The sequence below is a fragment of the Atta colombica genome, unplaced genomic scaffold (genome assembly GCF_001594045.1).
Source record: "Atta colombica isolate Treedump-2 unplaced genomic scaffold, Acol1.0 scaffold65, whole genome shotgun sequence".
Lineage (NCBI taxonomy): Eukaryota > Metazoa > Arthropoda > Insecta > Hymenoptera > Formicidae > Atta > Atta colombica.
Window position 1 is genome coordinate 343,837 of NW_017259556.1, and position 23,233 is coordinate 367,069.

Below are 23,233 nucleotides of genomic sequence, written 5' to 3' on the forward strand. Positions count from 1 at the left end.
AGAAAGAATCATAGACATATGCCATATAAGATAGATATAGCATCCATATCATAGGGCAAGTCAATAAGTTCTTAGAAAATCTGTCAGAGGGGACTCGCAATGTCATGTCACATTACTTTTTAATCAGTAGCATCTCTTAGCTGATAACTGTCAAATTTTGAGCGGAATTCATCGCGTGGTTTCATTCCTGTAGACGATTAAAGCGAACAATTTTTGCAAAATGGAAAAAAACGAGTTTCGTGCAATGATCAAACATCTACATATGAAAGGTTTAAGACTGAAAGAAATCAAAGCCGAGTTGGATAATATTCATCTGCATCAGCGTTTGTGACTGTATACAATTGGGTGAATGAATTTAAACATGATCGTATATCCATATGTGATGCACCTCGTTCGGAACGTCCAATTGAGGCTGCTATGTCAGAAATCATCGGTAAAATCTTCGATATTGTTTTGACTGATCGATTCGACGAGTTAAGCGCGAGCTTGTTGAGGCCACAGGCATATCACAGTGATTTCAATTTTGCACGAATAATTGGGTATGAAAAAGCTATCGGTAAAATGGGTGCCGCGTTTGCTCACTGTGGATTATAAGCGCGACCGTGTGACGATTTCAAAATGTTGGAGACAAAATGTTTCAACGTAATCCAGATGAATTTTTGCATCGATTCATTACTATGGACGAAACATGGATCCATCACTTCACACCCAAGACAAAGGAACAATCAAAACAAAGGACTTCACTGGATGAACCAGCTCCGAAGAAGACCGTAAAGTTAGCCAGAAAGATGATGGCCACAGTTTTTGAGATACATGCGGTATAATTCATAGCGATTACTTTCCGTCGAAACAAACGATCAATGGCGATTACTACGCAACCTTATTGGACCACTTCAACAACATTTTAAAGAAAAAACATCCTCATTTGGCAAAGAAGAAAGTGCTCTTCCATCAAGACAATGCACGGGCTCACACGTGCCCAGCACCGATGGCCAAATTCAACGAATTCCGCTACGAATTACTTCCCAGCATATTCGCCAGATTTAATCTTCTACGACTATTTCCTGTTTCCAAATCTGAAGAAATGATTCGGAGGAAAGAGAGTCACCACTAGAGAGCAGCTCATCGCCGAAACAGAGGCTTATTTTGAAGGGTTGGACAAATATTATTCGGATGGCTTGAAAAAGTTGAAGAATCGTTGGATCAAATGTATCGAGCTGAAAGGAAACTATGTTGAGAAATAAAAATGAATCGATCAAAAAAAATGTTTTACTTTATTTTTCTAAAAACTTATTGACTTGTCCTCATAATTACATAATAACTACATAATAGCGACAGTAGCTGTTAGCTTCTTTGATTCGGTGATCACTGATCACATGACTGTCACCCTGCCGCAAATTCCTATGGGGAATTTTCCTATGGGTTTGCCTAAACATGAGTGCCCATGATAAATTCGACAGGTCCCCATGAGAAGAGGCTCCTATCTTGCTATAAATTCCCGTGCGTTTTTTCATGGATTCCTATAGAGGACCTGTGTATTCCACAATACATGATTTCTGGTAGGTTGAAATTCTTATTCTCTGTTCCTTGTTCTTTATTCCTTTTATTGTGTGCAGCTCCTAAGATTCTTTAGGACCTTATATAAATAATTGATAATAACACAGGAGAATATCAGGGCGCTCCTCGTCTCGAACTCAGGCCTGGTCTCTCTTCCGAATTGTTAAACTTCCGTCTTGCCACTGAGTTACACAGTTCTGACGCTGATAGTTTCTCTGTTGTGCCTATTTCTTCTAAATTTCTTACAATAAGTATCTATAGGATTTATGCAGCATGTATATATAGAATAATATAGGAAATTTTTCTACAAGATTTCACATAGAAATCTATGGCATCAGTCCATGAAGCTCCTATAAAATCGAAAAAAAAGTAATGTGCACGTTGATGCAATCGGACCTAAATGATAAATAGGATGTCTCATATTTGGGACTATTTTCATGTGCAGATAAAATAGATAAACTAAGTCGAAATATTCTGTATCATTTTGCAATTTTCAAAATAGTTATTTTCTAAAAATTGTTGAATAAGCAGGTAAAACGCATAAGACAACTTTAAGATATTTTTCAGTTCTTTATGACATATTTTAAAGATGTTTTTTCAAAGAATTCTTAAAGATATCTTAAAGTTGTCTTATGTGTCGATTTTAGACATTCTGCTCATTGGGTAATAATTGCGAAAATTGCAAAATGATAAATGACCTTCCGATTCAATTTAATCCGCTCTATCTGCACATAAAAATAGTTCTATCTGTTCTATCTGCACATGAAAATAGTTCCAAATATTTTGAGACACCCTGTATAGTCCCTATAATATACATATTAGAGTGTGTACACAAAATGCTATAACAGCCGAAATGCTATAACCGACTGATAATTTCACGTGAAAATCTAAGATAATTTTTCCAATAACTCTAAAAACTGAAAGCTATGTGATAAACAAGGTGTGTTTGGTGACTCAAAAAAGTCATGAGTATATATATATATATTTTCCTTATGGCAGTATTTTTTTTCACTTGACGTGAAACGTATTTTGTTTATTAATCTATTATCGTGTCTTCCAGTTTTTGAGAGTTACGAATTATTCTCTCTTGATATAAGTACCTATAGGAATGCGGAAAAGATGCCTTATAGGAACTAAAGGCTTATAAGATACTGCACTTTGACGTATAGGAACATGTAGGTGTACATAGCACAGACATGTGCATCCCTACTGAAAAACAATCGCGCGACACAGTTGCATAATGAAATCATGTAATTAAAATATGTAAATCACGTAACGAATTGTTCCAAATCAGTACATAATTTTTTAAAATTACATAATTTGAAAAATCACATGATGATATGTTCTTTTTTCTTTTATTTCTATCATTCAATTCTTTAAAATTCGATAACTATAATCATATGATAGATGAAATTATTAATAGCATGTAATTTTTCAAATTACATAATTTTAAAAAGTCGCATACTAATTTGGAACAATCCGTTATGTGACTTACATTTTTAATTACATGATTTCATTATATAATGCTGTGACATGACTTTTTTCAATAGAGATATGTTATCCTGTGATAGTCTATAGGCATTTTCAATCCCCATAGGACACTTCTCCTTTGTTTTATGTATGTCTACATGCTATACGTCAAATTATGGTATCCTATAGACCTTTTAGTTCTCATTTGACCACATTCCTGTGGATATCTATATTAACTTATTTGCATTTCTACGAATATCGTACGTATATCTATGCATGCTGCGCAAATCCTATAGATAACTACACAAGCTCATATAGAATCTTATTCTTAATTCTCTATAGAAATCTATGAAAAAATCCATGAGAACCCCATGAAAAACCCATGATTTGCAACAGAATATGCAGAGAACAAAGAGTGGGAAAACAACTAAAAATGATGGGTGCGAATACCTATATTTTAGTGTTCTAGATATAGCAAAGTAGCGCAAATCCTCCATTTTTTATTTACTAACCATATCTTATATCAATAATATTAAACTTATTGCTTGGACTACAAACTAGAATGAAATGATGGTCGAAATAGTTAATAAGAAAGTTGTCAGCATTTCCGCTCAGATAAAAGGAATGCACTACTTTGATATATTTAGAGGTTTAAAATAAACAGTATCGCGATCCGGATTCTGTTTATTATATACACATGTAGAATAGGATTGAGTATTATGAATACGCAGGTAATATGAGCATCCTTTATATTTCTGCAACGGTTGATACTACTAGTAGATACTGCTAATAGCACTGTATAACCAGTAGGGACACTAGCGAAAAAATACGGGTTCGCACAGATATGGGCAGCTTTTGTTTTGGGCTGGATGCAATGAAATGCAAGACAATAGTATCGTATGTATATATACACAGAAAAGAAGACAGTTTTTGAACTGAAGCTGCTTTAAATATTTATTTAAAAAATGAATAAAATAAAGAAAGTTATGTTACATGCAGTATTAACCATTACGGTAATAATAGCAAAATATACAATGTATTTTTTTTGTTATCCTAAAAATATCGAAAGATAAGTTAACAAACAAAAATATATCATTTATAATTACTATTTAATTTAAATAAGTTCAATATTTGACTTATTCTTAAGAATTGGCAGTAGAAATCGAGTAAGATCTACCATTTTTATATACGACCTCGCCACGAGATGGATTTGTTTTCTCGTAAGAAGAAAACATCTCCAGGAGTCTTATAAGAATTGGTTATATATAAATAGGCAAATCTCCTATAGATTCATAAGCTCTTTCGGAGTGTGCTTCCTGAACCTCCTAATATTTTTTTGACTATTTTGTAACTTGCTACATATATAATATATTATACCGTATATGTGATAACACAAACTACAGCAATCAAAGTCTTAAATGGTATAACTGGATCTTAAATGCATCTACGATTCTATGTGAATTTATATATTACGTATGTAGTCTTTTTTGAATCGCACGTCGAAATGATTTTTCGGTCTTGAAACGCTAATTTTATTAAACTACTGCAGTAATATCACGAGTTAAAATTGACTAGCAATTTAACAATTTTTGATTTTAACATTTAATATTTTTGCTTTTTCGCATCTTCGAAATGATCTTAATTATGCTGAGTGACATTAAAATCTGTAAATAATTAATTTATTGCGAAAAATATTACCTCGGTCGGGAGTCGAATCCGGATCTCTTGCATTCTGTGCGAGCATCCTAAGCCTTTAAACTACCAAGGCCTTAGTAGTATTCTTTGCAATAACATATGAAGAACGTTTATTTAGGCGCCGTAAATAAACAATATATATATTATATTATAGGACTAATAATATTAAAAATATGATCTCCCATCAGAGAGATTTTCCCATTGTGTTTATTGAACACTGTTCAAAAAAGAGAATAGAATGAATGTATTATAATATTAAATCATATTTTTATTATTATGTAATCATTTCATTTTCTGATAAAGAATTTTTTATTGTCAAATGAGGCATAATATTTCATTTGAGAATATCAAGATTAAAGCGATATACTTTAGAACTTGTAAAAAATATTTTCTATTCTTAAAAACATCAATAATCATATCAATAATCCAGTTATATTATGAAACTTTTAAAGGCTCTGTAGGAGGTCTCGGGAAAATTCCAAATGGATTTGTTCTAGGTGAACAGACCTACAATTTAGAAGGCAGTAACGACTCATTTGACTGGAATCTTGCTAAAATCAACCTTGAACTCGAAATTTGATCATTTTTTCACATTAATAGGGCTATATTTTTTAAGATATATATCGTAGAGCTAAATGAACTATCGAGTGCAAGCGATCAAAAAAAAAACATACAATACCACATTTGAAATCTGGATTAAGTCATTTTTGCATCAAATCAAGGATGATCGAAACTTTGATTTAAAAAAATCATACACTAGCGACTTTTAAATCTTAATAATTTTCGATAAAAATTTAGGGTGTTTTGGCATAAAATAGAAGTTTTTGAACTAAGTGACTGATTAAAAAAAAATTTTTTTTCTTGACAATCTAATATATATATATGTACCCAGATAGCAAAATGGTAGATTTAATTAGACGATGTTAGCAGACTGACCACAACTGACCAAACTGTCGCATTCTGCTCCTGTATTGCCGACAGAACCTGTTAACATTCTATTCAAACAGCAGACTGGCAGCAGAAATTAAATAAAATTTGATAGCAGATTGCGAGCAGAAATTGAGCAAAGTCTGTTGATATAACTTGACAGCAGATTGACAGCAGAAACCGAACAAGATTTGTCATTTTAAATTGATCTGGTTTCTTATGAGAAATTTTGCGTACATATATATGAACGGTTATATATAATTATATATATAATTATATATAATTATATATTTATTCAGGGTGATTCAAAATAACCTTTTGTTTTTAAAGAGACATATTCTTGGTCATATTCTGAGACGATTTTTCCTTTATTTTGTCCGAAAATTTTGTCCGAAGCTTAGTTTTTCAAATTACAAGAAGAAATAGAAGTTAGTGTATCAGAGATCGCGTATAGGAGACGGGCAAGAGCGGCATTCACTTTATGCACGGGACGCACATTGACCGGATGTGTTCACACGTTTGTAAAAACATGTTCCTTCTTCTTTTCCCTTCTTCTGTTTTTCTCCCTTTATCACATTATCTTTTTGTCTTTCACATACTTTAAATATATGCTAATTTCATTAAATTATAAATTAGAATAATGAAATTAAAATGAACTGAGGCTGTGTGACAGCACCCATAACCAAGAAAGTCAGTTAGCAAGTAAACACATGTTGTTGTGTATGGATTTACATACGTGTTTTAAAGCTTCGTGTGATTTTCAATCGCCGAATAATCAATCGTTTGTAATTGTTAATGATTAACTGATTAATAAATTCCTCGTATTGTGAATGTAATCGAATTGTGTCAATATGTTGAAACGTGACATAATTTATAAAAAAAGAATCTCATCGTGGAAACATGTGACTAGATATTTACGTACTTAAAAGACATTTAATATTTAAGGACAAAAGGTTATTTTAAATCACCCTGTATATACTGGTGTGAAAACTGGAAACAATCAATACAGTTTCATTGCTAAAATATTATTGATTAGCTTCATATTTTAAAATTGAAAATACGAGAAAATTACAAAATAATACAATAAAAAAATATTCGAAGACTCAAAAAGCACATTCCAAAAGAGTCTGGGTATCTCCTGAGATTTGCCTATTCGATTTATATAGGGTGTCTCTTAAGATGGGTCGAAGCCTCATTGGGGACGGAGAATGGATCAAAGGAAACAAAAAATTCTTATAAATTCTTATAATTTTGAGATACTCGCTATAGTTTTCGAATTAGAAAAGGAAATGTTTAAGCCAATATGCGGTTAAGCTGCGCCGCGCGAATTCGTACGGCACACATTCGAGCGGCGACAGCGGTGACGCGCAGGAAGAGGGAAGTAGTGCTTCGTTGCCTAGCACAGCCTGGCATGGCGTCCTATATGTTTCGTCGCATCTCGCCTACACTATCCAAAAATGTTATTTTAGTTGAAGTTTTTGTTATCATTATAAATCATGTTATTTAGCACAATTAAATACGTTTTAACACAATTATAGATATGTTAAGCGATGTAATTAATTAGAGCATGCATTACGCAAAGCGTATGCTGATCGTCGCAACACCAATGCTGGTATAGTATATCAGTAGGCTTTATTATATTTTTGACAGCAGTTTGCTAACAATGTCTGATAGTAAAAATTCTGTGTACAGTTTGTTGCCTTTCTGCAAAAATTGGTAGCAATTGGTTCTGCTCAAAATCTGTCTCTGCTTTGATTATCGATTTGATTGTCAGAATATATATATTAGGTGTACAACTTTGCTTCCGCCGTTTTCCTATAGATGGCTTTAGCGGTAAGTGGTGGTCGAAATAAATATCATAGACGTCATACAATAAACTTGGGTATTTGTCAACATAACCCCATAGAAACATTAGTCGATTTGTGTCTGCATCATAAAGTTATTCTCGATTGAAAATGTCAGAGCCAAATTCTCGTCATTTGCGGGAGGTTTTAATTTTTTGCTTCAATATGAAGAAATTTGCGGCTGAGGCATCGAATGCTCTCAAATACTTATGCTGAGGCCGCTATTAGTGAAAGAACGTGTCGTGAGTGGTTTCAACGCTTCAAAAACGGTGATTTTGACGTCGAAGATCGACATAGTGGTGGAAGAGAGAAGGTTTTCGAAGATGCAGAATTGGCACGATCATTGGGAGTGACTCAACAAGCCATTTCAAAACGCCTCAAAGCCATGGGAATGATTCAGAAGCAAGGAAATCGGGTGCCGTACGAATTGAAGCCGAGAGATGTTGAACGACATTTGTTTGCTAACAGCTGCTTGAAAGGCAAAGATGGAAGGGATTTCTGCATCGCATTGTGACTGGGGATGAAAAATGGGTTCATTACGATCCCAAGCGCAGAAAATCATGGGGAGTTCCCGGCCATGCTTCCACGTCGACGACTAAACCGAATATTCACGGCTCCAAGGTCATGCTCTTCTGTATTTGGTGGGACCAGCTCGGCGTAATGTATTATGAACTGTTAAAACCGACTGAAACAATCATAGGCGATCGGTATCGAACGCAATTGATGCGTTTGAGCCGAGCATTGAAAGACAAACGGCCGCAATACAACGAGAGACACGATAAAGTGATTTTGCAGCATGACAATGCTCGACCCCATGTTGCGAAAGTGGTCAAGACATACTGGAAACGTTGAAATGGGAAGTCCTACCCCACCCGCCGTATTCTCCAGACGTTGCTCTCTCTGACTATCACTTGTTTCGATCAATGGCACACGGCCTGGCTGACCAGCACTTCCGGTCTTATGAAGAAGTAAAAAATTGGATCGATTCGTGGATAGCCTCAAAAGATGACCAATTTTTTCGACGCGGGATTCGTATGCTACCCGAAAGATGGGAGAAAGTAGTGACCAGCGATGGACAACACTTTGAATCATAAATGTATAACCAGTTTTTTACAATAAAGCGAATTTCGGAACAAAAAACGGCGGAAGCAAAGTTGTACACCTAATACCTATATATAAAGTATTCCATAAATACTTGAACAAGGGGTGTCCTAAGACCATTTTGAAATGAAAATTTAATATCAAAATGTTGAGGCTTATTAAAAATTCGTTTACGTAAAAATGGAAATAAGAGGTACAACCTCCAATGGCTTTGATTTTGATAAATGATATTCAGGACATGATCCTGAACAACATTTAAGAGATTTTAGTTATTGGATACCTTAGGTAATGCTATTGCCGGGGATACTGTAACCTTCAGATATCATAACTCAAAAAGTATACTTAATGAAAAAATATTTTTCTTACAGTGTTTTAGAAAGCTCTCAATATCAGTTATTAGATTTTGGAAACAAAAATATGGTATTCCATTAAAAAAAATCGATGTGACCTTGACCAGACCTTGACGATGCCACCCAAGATTAAATTGATAAGATCAGTAAACAGACCTTTTTGAACCCTATAACTTTTGTCTGAACAATTTTTCTCAATAATGCCGTGTTTCCGAAATAAAAATTTGTAACGCTTTATTTTGAACATCCATATAAAGAGTTGGCAACATTACTTCATAAAAATAACGCATTACTATTACTATTCTTTTTCATGAAAAATAACTCATTATTGTTACTTGTTATTGATTTGCAAAAGTAATTCATTACCGTCACTCAAAATGTAACGAGTTGTTACTTTTTCGTTACTTTTTCTTTTGAAACTAATAGAATATCATAGTGTTTTTCATTGGCAATATTTGTGCGCACTTAAAGTCATCAAGTCATCGTACACTCTAATTTAAATGTAAACCCATATAGCACATGAACATTAAATCAGTATCTCAGAAACGTTGATTTGCAACATTGCAAACATTGGAGTAAAATCGTGAAATGTAGATACAATGTTGAAGTAGCAGAGTTGCAGAATCATTTAATATCCGTTGAATTGCAATGTTTGTAAGACATAAAAAATGTTTTTTATATTAATTATTTCAATTTTTTTATTAATAAAATAAATATTATTGATTAACATATTTCAGAACACACACGACAAAATTATAATTATAAAAAAAAAACGCTTTCCTTTCATTTGGGAATTAATTTCCTTATTTTCCTAAGCGGAATTTCCATCCAATTTTGTACGCCATCCAACGATACTTAACCTCTGCAATCGTACAAGAATTGCAACTTCGATACATAAAAATGAATTTTTAGTGCAAAAATGAAAATAAGATGAATAATCTCCAGTTGCCTTGACAAATGTTTTTCAGAACATGATTTTGAGCAATATTCAAGAGGTTTCAATCATCGATCAGACATCTTGAGTAATGCTATTGCTGGTGATACTATAACTGTCAAATGTCATAACTCGGAAAGTTCTTATCAAGAAAAGATTTGTAAATAAGGTTTGCCAGTGTTCAAACATCTTAACGTCAACTATAAAAATATGCTATGAAAAATAGGGAGTTTCGTTCAAAATTTTTATGTTAACTTTGAAAGCATTTTCTAAAGTGATTCCAAGATCAAATTAATCTCATTTGATAACTTTTTAAAAATCCTATTATTTCAAACATTTTTTAGATAAATCAATATTTTTTGAGATATTAATTGTTCTAGAACTTGTATCATGCACTATAACACTAAATGTATCGGAACCTACGACCTATACCCTCCCGCTATTTTCCTTAATTTATATCTTATGTCAATTTTTATTAATATCAAGATTAATTTTCATTAACTTGTACAAACCGAGATGGTCTCTAGTGAGAGGCTGATTAAAAAAAAAATTTTTTTTCCATGTCAGTCTAATATATACAATATTTAAAAGTTAGGTTTAAAACATTCCGTTTTTATTGAACAATGAATTTTTATAATTTATTTTATTTATTATTAGGTGTACAACTTTGCTTCCGCCGTTTTTTTCCGAAATTCGAGGCTTTATTGTAAAAAACTGGTTATACATTTATGATTCAAAGTATTGTCCATTGCTGGTCACTACTTTCTCCCATCTTTCGGGTAGCGTACGAATCCCGCGTCGAAAAAACTGGTCATCTTTTGAGGCTATCCACGAATCGATCCAATTTTTTACTTCTTCATAAGACCGGAAGTGCTGGTCAGCCAGGCCATGTGCCATTGATCGAAACAAGTAATAGTCAGAGGGAGCAACGTCTAGAGAATACGGCGGGGTAGGACTTCCCATTTCAACGTTTCCAAGTATGTCTTGATCACTTTCGCAACATGGGATCGAGCATTGTCATGCTGCAAAATCATTTTATCGTGTCTCTCGTTGTATTGCGGCCGTTTGTCTTTCAATGCTCGGCTCAAACGCATCAATTGCGTTTCGATACCGATCGCCTGTGATTGTTTCAGTCGGTTTTAACAGTTCATAATACACTACGCCGAGCTGGTCCCACCAAATACAGAGTATGACCTTGGACGTCAAAATCACCGTTCTTGAAGCGTTGAAACCACTCATGACACGTTCTTTCGTATAGCGGCCTCACCATAAGTATTTGAGAGCATTCGATGAGCTTCAGCCGCAGATTTCTTCATATTGAAGCAAAAAATTAAAATCTCTCGCAAATGACGAGAATTTGGCTCGTAAACTGACATTTTCAATCGAGAATAACTTTATGATGCAGACACAAATCGACTAATGTTTCTATGGGATTATGTTGACAGATGTCCAAGTTTATTGTATGACGTCTATGATCTATTTATTTCGATCACCACTTACCGCTAAAGCCATCTATAGGAAAAAGCGGCGGAAGCAAAGTTGTACACCTAATATTTTTATTGTTATGAAGTAAAATTTAAGAAATGATAACAAAAGTCTAAATTTTTTTTATAAGTATTTTAAATATTCAAAATAGTTTATGCAAAGTTTGTTATTGTGATTCACTTGTTAGTTACAAAGATACAGAACAAATAAATATTGTTTTGTTTATTTATTGGACAATCAGTTAATGCATCGCAATGTAACTTTACATAAATAATTTTGAATACATACTACACTTATATAAAGAAGTTGAAATTTTTGTTATTCATTTTATAATACATTTCCATACATTTTGTTAGAGCAGAGATTTAAAAAATACTACTAAATTTTATATTTATATTCATTAATATAAAATTTATTACAATTTTATGCTTTATATTTATTAAAATAACTTATGATCCAGATAGTAAACCATAACCAAAATTTGTCATATTTTTAAATATGATTTATAATAATCTACAACTTTTTCGTATAATATAATTTTGTTATCATTATAATATCATTTTGGAAATACATAACATCCTTAAGTTAAAATGTAAAATCAAGTAGAACATACATTATTAATAATTGACATTTTAAATAATTGCAGAAATTATTTCGATGTTTGTAAAGCTACAATGCAATTTTGTCGTGAGAGATACATAATAATAGACACATCTCGCATATTTAACGAACCAGCAGGATTCTATTACGAAAGCGAGTCGAGTGTCATTAGATGTGCAAGTTATTACATTAAATTAATTTGAAACTAACTGCTACTACACGCACAAGAAAGCCAAATCATTAAGGAATTAAATGCGCTAATTTAGTGTCTCGAGTCATACCATAATGATACAGAATCTTTCTTAAGATTTGTATCGAATTTTAGAAATGTGCAATCTGATAACTTACAGATTCCTTTTTCTCGATATCATATTTTTTTATTTTGTCTTGTGATTTAAATTCTTAATTAAATTTTCGATGTAGGTACATTAACATAAAAACAAAATTTGCTTAAAATTTAATCAGAAATTGAAGGAAAATATTTAATATATAAAAATAGATTCACTAATAAGAACGGATTTAATAGTTTATGAGAAAATCAAATCAGTTTTACACACACACACACACATACACACACACACACACACACAAAACACGCGTGCGCGCGCATGCATGCATATACACGTATTCATTATTGCAACTGAAACATTATTCGATCTCATCCTTTATTAGTGTTTGAGCACTTATTAAATTTGATGTAAAAGTTCGTATGAAATTGAATAGTGAAAAAAAATTCTGTCCTTACAACCGTAAACTAGTTGGATTTATCACAATTTATTAAGAAACCTCCTATGTCTAGCTTAAGCTGTGCGCTTAATACTTTTTCCAGCGCAATTAATTTTCCTTGGAAAAATCCGATTTAGTCCGACAGCTTTCACTTCTATATCTCTATACCGCGATATGGACGGTTTGCCGCAATCAGCCACTGCTAAATTCGCTATCACAATGCTGCGGTTAGGTGGAAATTTCTCTCTCATTTTGCAAGATGGACAACAGCAGTCTGCGTTAGCCAAAGTCATGCGGTTTGTCCATATTTCAAATATTTTTGATTAATAGCCTACCATGAACACATAATTTTATTTATCAATAATTGATTAAAGTTTATAATTGTGATGATGAATAAGTGTAATACTAAATATAAGCTTAATTTTTTATCGAGTTAGATTCGACATAATATATGCATTGCAATAATCTATCTATATGAATCTTCGAATATTCAAATCTATATGTGATTGGCAAACTATACTTTTGGGATCTTTATATAGGATAGAATCGAATATTATGAGCACTGCAGGTAATATGAGCATCCTTGATATTTATGTAATGATTGATAGTGCCAACTGTTGTAGAAAGATGCATGTCTTCGCGACATTCTAATATGCTGCGACGTTTGATCTAAATTTATGTACTTCGGATGTTTATCATATTAAATAAGCAGATACGTTATTTTTTTATTTCTCACGGTTTTTCCTCTAACATCATAAGATCCCCATCTATATTCAGATAAAATATTTTGTGATAATATATATTAATATTTGTAAAGTAAACAATATTGAGCCATTCTAACTTCATAAAGTCCTGAGATCATTATTGATATATTATTTAGACACGGGAGTTTTTTGGATAAATATGCATGATCGGATATTATGAGCATCTCCATTATTTCTTATCGTATTCTGAAAGAAAAAGTTTAATGAGAGATCAATCACTGGCAATTAGTGTACTTTAGAAATATATTGCGTATAATAATAAAACAGGCAAGTAACAGTTAGCAATACGCTAGAAATATGCTAACAATATATAATACATAACGATATATTATAACAATACTTGGCAATATTGGACGCAATAGATGGAAAAACATACGATAACAATATTAATAATACAATAGCAATTCTAGCAGTAAAATGTGTTATATTGCCATAATTTGCAATCACTGTATATTAGTGGCATTTGTTCTAATAAAATGTTTCATATATATATATATATATATTTTTTAATCTTTCATTTCTGCATGATTTCTTATAAAAAATTTCTTATGCTCGTATTACCCCTAAGGATGCTTCAATCCTACCCTATATAATCCCTATATAATTCCTTCAAATAATAAAATTCTTTAAATTCTGGTAAACCAGCTGATTACAATTGGTTAAAGTTGAGGACAAATTTGATTTTTGTTCATTTATGAGAAATAGCTTGAATCACAACGGGTTAAGAGACGATTGAGAAGATCGAGAATTGAAAGTCGTGAATTGCAAATTGGCTAAATGCTGAGAATTGAGAGATAAGTTAAAACTTAGTTGTTAAGACTCGGGGAAGAGTTACGCACGAATATACACTAATTTATCTAATGACACATCTGAGAAAATCATAGAAATATCAAATGCAAATAGAAAGCACGGATATTAGCTTAACAAGACGTATATTATAATTCTTACTTGGGGTGAATCCATCAGCAAGGGAGCGGTCAGATCTGCCTCTTCGTCGCCCTCTGGGAATACCGGACTGTCATTTAATACGGTCGTTAGCATATTTACTGTGGAAACGGTCACTAGCAACAGAAAGGCGGTCTCTACCAAGGAACACTTGTTAACGGGCTGACAATTCAATATACTGGAACCTAAGGGCAATAGTATAGCGGCTCTCGCACAATCTACCATGGCTTGATGAAATAACAGTCCCTGGGACCACCTGTGAATCCCAGAATAAATATATTTACTATTATTCTCACCTCTGACTTTCCTAATCCTATTAGGTGTACAACTTTGCTTCCGCCGTTTTCCTATAGATGGCTTTAGCGGTGGTCAAAATAAATAGATCATAGACGTCATACAATAAACTTGGGCATCTGTCAACCCCATAGAAACATTAGTCGATTTGTGTCTGCATCATAAATTATTCTCGATTAAAAATGTCAGTTTACGAGCCAAATTTGCGGGAGGTTTTAATTTTTTGCTTCAATATGAAGAAATCTGCGGCTGAGGCTCATCAAATGCTCTCAAATACTTATGGTGAGGCCGCTATTAGTGAAAGAACGTGTCGTGAGTGGTTTCAACTCTTCAAGAACGGTGATTTTGACGTCCAAGGTCATGCTCTGTATTTGGTGGGACCAGCTCGGCGTAGTGTATTATGAACTGTTAAAACCGACTGAAACAATCACCGGCGATCGGTATCGAACGCAATTGATGCGTTTGAGCCGAGCATTGAAAGACAAACGGCCGCAATACAACAAGAGACACGATAAAGTGATTTTGCAGCATGACAATGCTCGACCCCATGTTGCGAAAGTGGTCAAGACATACTTGGAAACGTTGAAATAGGAAGTCCTACCCCACCCGCCGTATTCTCCAGACGTTGCTCCCTCTGACTATCACTTGTTTCGATCAATGGCACACGGCCTGGCTGACCAGCACTTTCGGTCTTATGAAGAAGTAAAAAATTGGATCGATTCGTGGATAGCCTCCAAAGATGACCAGTTTTTTCGACGCGGAATTCGTACGCTACTCGAAAGATGGGAGAAAGTAATGACCAGCGATGGACAATACTTTGAATCATAAATGTATAATCAGTTTTTTACAATAAAGCCTCGAATTTCGGAAAAAAACGGCGGAAGCAAAGTTGTACACCTAATACATTACTGCATCTTACAAGATACGCCTCCGACAATTTAATTGCAGTAAATTCAGTAACGAAATTATTGAAGGCATTTTAATTTGCAATTAAAAAACTCATGAATACAAATAGAATGTTTCTAAAATATGATATCGAATGGAATGTATTTTTTTTTAATGAATATTTCAGTATTATTTTCATCCATTACTTATTATGAGTATTTAGCATTAGATAATACTTTGTTAATTAAACTTAAATTTTAAAACATTTATATAATTATAACAAACGTGATTTTTTTTTAATCATAAAATTAACAAAAAGAAGAGCACAAAATCACAGCAAGTTGTTCTTTGCGATAATATATATGTAATTATAATATTTAATATGTAATATTTAATATGTAATTAAGTTAATAATAGTTAATTAAGTTTATAAATCATTTAAATGGCCACAATCTGGCCATCTTCAATCAATTTATATCAATAAAAAGAATTTACATAAATTTAAAATTCAACGGTCACAAGTATAATTATAAATCAACGCTTTCTTTCCTCTTGTACGAGTACATAAAACGTCATAAAACGTGGTTGCTGTGGAGCCAATTATCATATTGCAAATTATGTAGAATGAGAATTGCCAGATTCTAATTTTAAAATAATTATAGTATCGTTAATATCTTCTAGTCAAATTGATAAGGATTAACAATTCGTTACCTATTTTACAGCAAAATGATGAATCTTAAGCAGTTCCTTCACAGATGGAAACTCGTCGTGACATTGTATATTATTATTTGTCAATACATTCATGTGTTCGCTATTTATATGTGCGTCAAAAGTTTAGATTATTTTAAAATTATTTTTAAGTGTGAGAGAGATCTTCCTTTAGAAAAGACAAATAAACATGAGTATCTCTTTGCTTATTTATACTACTTGTTTGGCTTCTTATATAAATCATCTCAGAAATTCTTCTTTTGAATAATGATTCTGTGTCTAAAATTCTAATATTATCCCAATCCAATTCATGCTTCTTATTAACTTGGTGGCGTGAGACTATTGACATATCGATAGTGGATCTTCTTATGTGGACTTTATGTTCTTTCATTCATGTTTTAAATTTTCTTTTTGTTTGACCGACGTAAGAAGATTCACAATCCAAACAATTTATCTTATACACCACACTACAATAGTCCTCTTTATATATACATTTATATTACAAATAAAAGGACAAAAAAATTTTTAAACAGATTTTTGGAATGCCAATGGGTTCTCCACTTTCCCCTATATTAGCGAACATTGTTTTACACGATTTAGAATAAGAAATTCTAACAATATTGTTGCGTCTTTTTATTTCCGTTATGTCGATGGCGGGTGGGGTAGGACTTCCCATTTCAACGTTTCCAAGTATGTTTTGACCACTTTCGCAACATGGGGTCGAGCATTGTCATGCTGCAAAATCACTTTATCGTGTCTCTCGTTGTATTGCGGCCGTTTGTCTTTCAATGCTCAAACGCATCAATTGCGTTCGATACCGATCGCCTGTGATTGTTTCAGTCGGTTTTAACAGATCATAATACACTACGCCGAGCTGGTCTCACCAAATACAGATCTTGGATGTCAAAATCAAAATCCACCGTTCTTGAAGCGTTGAAATCACTCACGACACGTTGTATTGTTTGTGCATAAACATAAAGGAAGATATTTTAACTTGAATTGTTTAATTCGTATCATGATAGGATAAGACTCACAGTAGATTTTGGCGATGAAAATGGTATTAATTTTTTAGATGTAAAACTGAATGAAACAAGAAGGAAAAATTATTTTTAATATATATAAAAAAATCAACTAATTTAAGGAGATTAATTATTAGGTGTACAACTTTGCTTCCGCCGTTTTTTTCCGAAATTCGAGGCTTTATTGTAAAAAACTGGTTATACATTTATGATTCAAAATATTGTCCATTGCTGGTCACTACTTTCTCCCATTTTTTGGATAGCGTACGAATCCCGCGTCGAAAAAACTGGTCATCTTTTGAGGCTATCCACGAATCGATCCAATTTTTTACTTCTTCATAAGACCGGAAGTGCTGGTCAGTCAGGCCGTGTGCCATTGATCGAAACAAGTGATAGTCAGAGGGAGCAACGTCTGGAGAATACGGCGGGTGAGGTAGGACTTCCCATTTCAACGTTTCCAAGTATGTCTTGACCACTTTCGCAACATGGAATCGAGCATTGTCATGCTGCAAAATCACTTTATCGTGTCTCTCGTTGTATTGCGGCCGTTTGTCTTTCAATGCTCGGCTCAAACGCATCAATTGCGTTTCGATATCGATCGCCTGTGATTGTTTCAGTCGGTTTTAACAGTTCATAATACACTACGCCGAGCTGGTCCCACCAAATACAGAGCATGACCTTGGACGTCAAAATCACCATTCTTGAAGCGTTGAAACCACTCACGACACGTTCTTTCACTAATAGCGGCTTCACCATAAGTATTTGAGAGCATTCGATGAGCTTCAGCCGCAGATTTCTTCATATTGAAGCAAAAAATTAAAACCTCTCGCAAATGACGAGAATTTGGCTCGTAAACTGACATTTTCAATCGAGAATAACTTTATGATGCAGACCCAAATCGACTAATGTTTCTATGGGATTATGTTGACAGATGTCCAAGTTTATTGTATGACGTCTATGATCTATTTATTTCGATCACCACTTACCGCTAAAGCCATCTATAGGAAAACGGCGGAAGCAAAGTTGTACACCTAATATTATTCTAATCATCCAATAGTGCACAAAAGGGGTATAATCATCGGGCAGTTAGATAGAATATTGTTTTTATCCCATCTAAAATTTCATTTCAAATATTTCAAATTAAAAAATATTTCAAATTTAGTTCACACTTTTTTAATTAATAGTTATCCGCTTGAATTCATTTTTTCAATAATTAAAAATAGAAAAGCTTTAGAAAAATAGAATCAATTTAGAAAATAGTGATTGTAATAATAAGGAAAACAACTCTAATTTAATAAAGAAATTTAATAAAGAAATAAATCTATTTAATAAAGAAGTTTTTTTGTAATACCATTGTTATTTTGTAATACAATGTTTAAGTAAAGTTTCGGAAAAATTTAATAAATTATCACACAGTTAAATTATCACACAATTATCATGGCTTTAATATTGCGTACAAACTTAATAGATTTATAAAAAATCGCTTATGTAAAGAAGACCATTGTAGTGTGGTGTATAAATTGTTTGGATTGTGAATCTTCTTACATCGGCCAAACAAAAAGAAAACTTAAAACATGACTGAAAGAACATAAGGTCGATATAAGAAGATCTATTGATATGTACATCAATAGTCTCATGCCATCAAGTTAATAAGAAGCATTGGATTGAGATAATGTTAGAATTTTAGACACAGAACAATCATTATTCAAAAGAAGAATTTCTGAGATAATTTATATAAAAAGTCAAATAAGTAGTATAAATAAGCAAAGTGACACTCATGTTTATTTGTCTTTTCTAAAGGAAGATCTCTCTCATACTTAAAAATAATTTTAAAATAATCTAAACTTTTGACGCACATATAAATAGCGAACACATGAATGTATTGACAAATAATAATATACAATGTCACGACGAGTTTCCATCTGCGTGAAGGAACTACTTAAGATTCATTTTGCTGTAAAATAGGTAACGAATTGTTAATCCTTATCAATTTGACTAGAAGATATTAACGATACTATAATTATTTTAAAATTAGAATCTGGTAATTCTCGTTCTACATAATTTGCAATATGACAATTGGCTCAGCAACCACGTTTTATGTACGTTTTATTCGTACAAGAGGAAAGAAAGCGTTGATTTATAATTATATCATTGAATTTTTTTAATTTAATTTTTACTAATAATACTATTTTACTAATAATACTTATGACCATTAAATTTATATAAATTCTGTGTTTTTATTGATATTTGTAAATTTATTGAAGATGGCCAGATTGTGGCCGAAACGTCTAAATAATTTATAAACTTAATTACATATTAAATATCACAAAGAACTTGTACTGTGGTTTTACGCTCTTCTTTTTTGTTAATTTTAAAACATTTATTTCAATGTGCACAGTTTAAATTGTGAAAAATCTATACATTTTATTTGTAATTACCAGTAATCTCAAAATTCATAGAATATATCGTTTTCGTTAAAAAAGATCAGTTTTAAATTGATAACGAGGTACATTCTAAAGAATCGATATCACATTTAAAACACACCGCAGGCTATCACGTGTATTATGTTTCGCGTATCGATCAGACAATATTTTGTTTGACAAGCATATAACATATGATCGAGATTTTATTCAGTAAACAGAACGTGATGGTTATCGGGCCACAATATAGTTACCTGTTCACGTATTGAACAAGTTCAACAAGTCAAAATACTCTTACGCGAGATTAGAATCTATGTGTGGTAGAGAATTAAACGTGCCATTAGCTCTGTAAATTTTATTGGAAAATGTAAGGAATCACGATAAAACAAATTTGTTTTCGTGCAATAATCTGTTTTTTTCAAACGAATGCATTAAATTTACAATGTGTTTGAATATATAGGCCATAAGACAGATGTAATTATGCGTGATAGAATATGTGCTTTTTATATTGCAAAGCATCCTTTTTTCTATTTGTGAAAAATCACGGTTGTATAGTTTTTGCAACACGATATGCCGTAGGAAGCGATTTTGTTTCGCATATATAACGGGTCATAACGCGATAATTTCCGAGCGTTATTCCCGGATCAGTCCATGCAAAGCATGGGGTGATCACAAAGCGCCGTTCTTTGGTGGATTATTATCGCTTCATACCTGCGCAGCTGTCGCTTCGCTAGTATCAACGTCATGAGGATAATATTTGCCCCCATCCCCAATGCACCGAGGCTAAATATCACAGTGGCCTCGGTCACACCACCAGGGTGACACTGGAATACCTTGGTGGCGTTGGACGTGACATTCCCGGAAGCGCCGATGCCGAATCTTAGATTAGCTCCTATCATTGCTACCGCTGAACCTGTATCAAAGAATAGTCTCATTTAGCTATGTCGATGTCGAATGAACGAGTTCCAATTCGGTACATGTAGCTATTAAAATCGCGGAGCGATCCTGAAATCCGAATTTATCCGAACTGTACTGTAATTCGATTTTATAATATGCAAATCTTCAAACTTAACAAATAATATAGACGCCGACTTAGAGAGGGCAGAGCGTTTCTCTCCCCCTCCAGTAATTTTTACCTTTTTATTTTTTAACAAATGATTTTTCAACAACTGCAAATAATTTCTGAGACCAAAACAGTGAGAATGCGTTGTATTAAGCTGATGCATTATCTGCTGTATAATTGAAATAAAAGTTTTCTCGATTTTGTGCACTAAATATTTTGTTTTACATGTAAAAGTATCTTTTTTGTTTTACATTTAAATGTATAACACATCTACATGTGTTTATATACTTTTACTCCTCTCTTCGATAATATAAAGACTTTTAAAAAAGATCATTATTTGTGCATGCATGCGTGCGTGCGTGCGTGCGTGCGTGCATGCGTGCACGTGCGTGTGTGAAATGCTTTCATCTTGATCTCTCAATATTTTTTCTAAGTCTTGCTGTTGTATGAAGAGATATAAAATATTTAACACAAAATCATGTAATAAAATATACAGAATGTTAGTTGATATAAATATTGCATATCAAAAAAATTTTTTTCTTAATGATCTATAATTCTACAAAATATTTGGAGATCTGCTAAACATGGCGTGAGACACTGCCGTATCTTCTTTATGCGAACCGGCGAGTTATTAAATTCAGAACAGAAATTCATTACTAATTAGAAGTCGCTATTAATTAAGAGATAACGAAAAGAATTTTAGGTTTCATTTTTTAGCAAATCTCATGCTTCACGTTTCTCATTGAAAAATTACTCCAATTAAACCTTGATAATCTTCCGTGTTTTGCATGTAACCAGAGAGGCCGAACACTAATTAAATTATCAATAATGGAATAACGGAAGCGATCTTTGCTGATGACTGCTACTAATTCAATTATTATCATTCTGACACGATATCGTCATGGGATAAAATGGGATATATTGCTCAAGGATGGAATTCTATCTTTTCGAAAATTTTATTATCAGAACTTTTCCACATCAATTATTTTTTATCTAATAAAATTATATAAAAATTATATAAAATTATATAAAATTATATAAAATTGTACTGACCATCTTGAATATTTTCATTGCTAATAGAGATTAATGCAAATTTTTTTCATTTTAAATAATACTTCAAAATTAAAATGCTAAATACTTTTATGGATTTATAACTTGTAATTCTATGTTGTCCATCATTGTAAAGAAGACGCTTTTTATACAATAAAAAGATTCCATTTCTTTGATTGTTAATCGTTTAAACAATAACCTGCAAAATGTCAAAAGACATTTCTGTCAAAATTGTTCTACTAAGAAGCAGTTACTTATTTAAATATACTAATTTAGTTTTCGTTCAATTTTCCTCACTATTTCTATTCGTTTAAATCAGTCGAGCATGATATCTCTAGATATCTCGGAGAAAAGGCGTGAAATACTCATCCGGGTGAACACGATGTTTCTTGTTTATTCTTTCGTCGAGATTGTCACGTGTTTGGAAAAACGAGAAAGTGCGAAAATAGAAGAAAGAACTGAAGCAACTATATCCAAATTTTATAGATATCTGTACTTGTACCTGAAAATGTATAACAATATGTGTCGGAACTATCGCACTTTACTTTATTCACAGTTCTACGACTTCCTTTTGCAATCGATTTTTCATTGTCAGAAATATCACGATATCTAAAGTTGAATTAAAAGAAAAAAGACTTTTCTACTATATACTAAGCTTCAATCTTACAAATGCGGAAACATTTCATCATATATTTGTCTTTTTTAATGTTTATGAATATTTTTCTAGTGTTTCTAGAAAAATTAAGGTGCGCAGGATCGAATATACAAAATATCTATAGCAGAACTTTGTATTTAACTTAATTTATATATCTTTTTGCACTAAGAAAAAATGATTCGTTTGTATCAACAAGATTTATATAATTGAACACATTTCGATTAACTAAGCAGAACTTTTGATTATTAAGACTTGAAATTTTATTAGAACGGTTAGTAGAGTGTTCAACTTTAATTTCGGAGCCAAAACACAAAGCCATCAACAAACTAAAAAGATTCAATATCTACATTCTATATGAATAGGTAAGATTTCAAGGAATGTGTTGATAAGTATCTAAATACTTTAAGCGATTATACTGTAAGAATTTGCTTAATATTTTCCTGTTGGATCTATAAAACTTCAAATTATATTTATTAGACATACACAACATTATCAGAAGATTTTGAGTTGATGTTAACCACATTCTAGTGCATCCTAGCAGTTCTGTTATATATTCTTTCAGATTTAAAATGATTGGATGATATAAAAGAATACAGCAATAATAGTAAGCGCTCACTCAACTGTTGAGTTTGCTGAACGCAGCCATTGTTTATTGCGAGTCGGACAAAGGCAAAGATGAACATATATTGTTTAAATCATTTTGTGTCATGTGTAGTATCTTGTAGTGGAAACGAAGTGGAA

At 32.6% G+C, this 23,233-nt stretch overlaps 1 protein-coding gene across 1 annotated transcript in view; it reads right to left on the reverse strand.

Moving 5' to 3' along the window:
- LOC108692207 overlaps nucleotides 1-20,623 on the reverse strand; it is a 39,865-nt gene extending 19,242 nt beyond the window's left edge. Inside the window, exons 1-2 of the mRNA XM_018200371.1 lie at nucleotides 20,436-20,623; nucleotides 14,402-14,654 (exon numbers count right to left, since the gene is read on the reverse strand). Coding sequence (XP_018055860.1) covers nucleotides 14,402-14,654; nucleotides 20,436-20,623 — 441 coding nt within the window. The remainder of the gene's footprint in view (nucleotides 1-14,401; nucleotides 14,655-20,435) is intronic.
- Nucleotides 20,624-23,233: the final 2,610 nt, after the last annotated feature.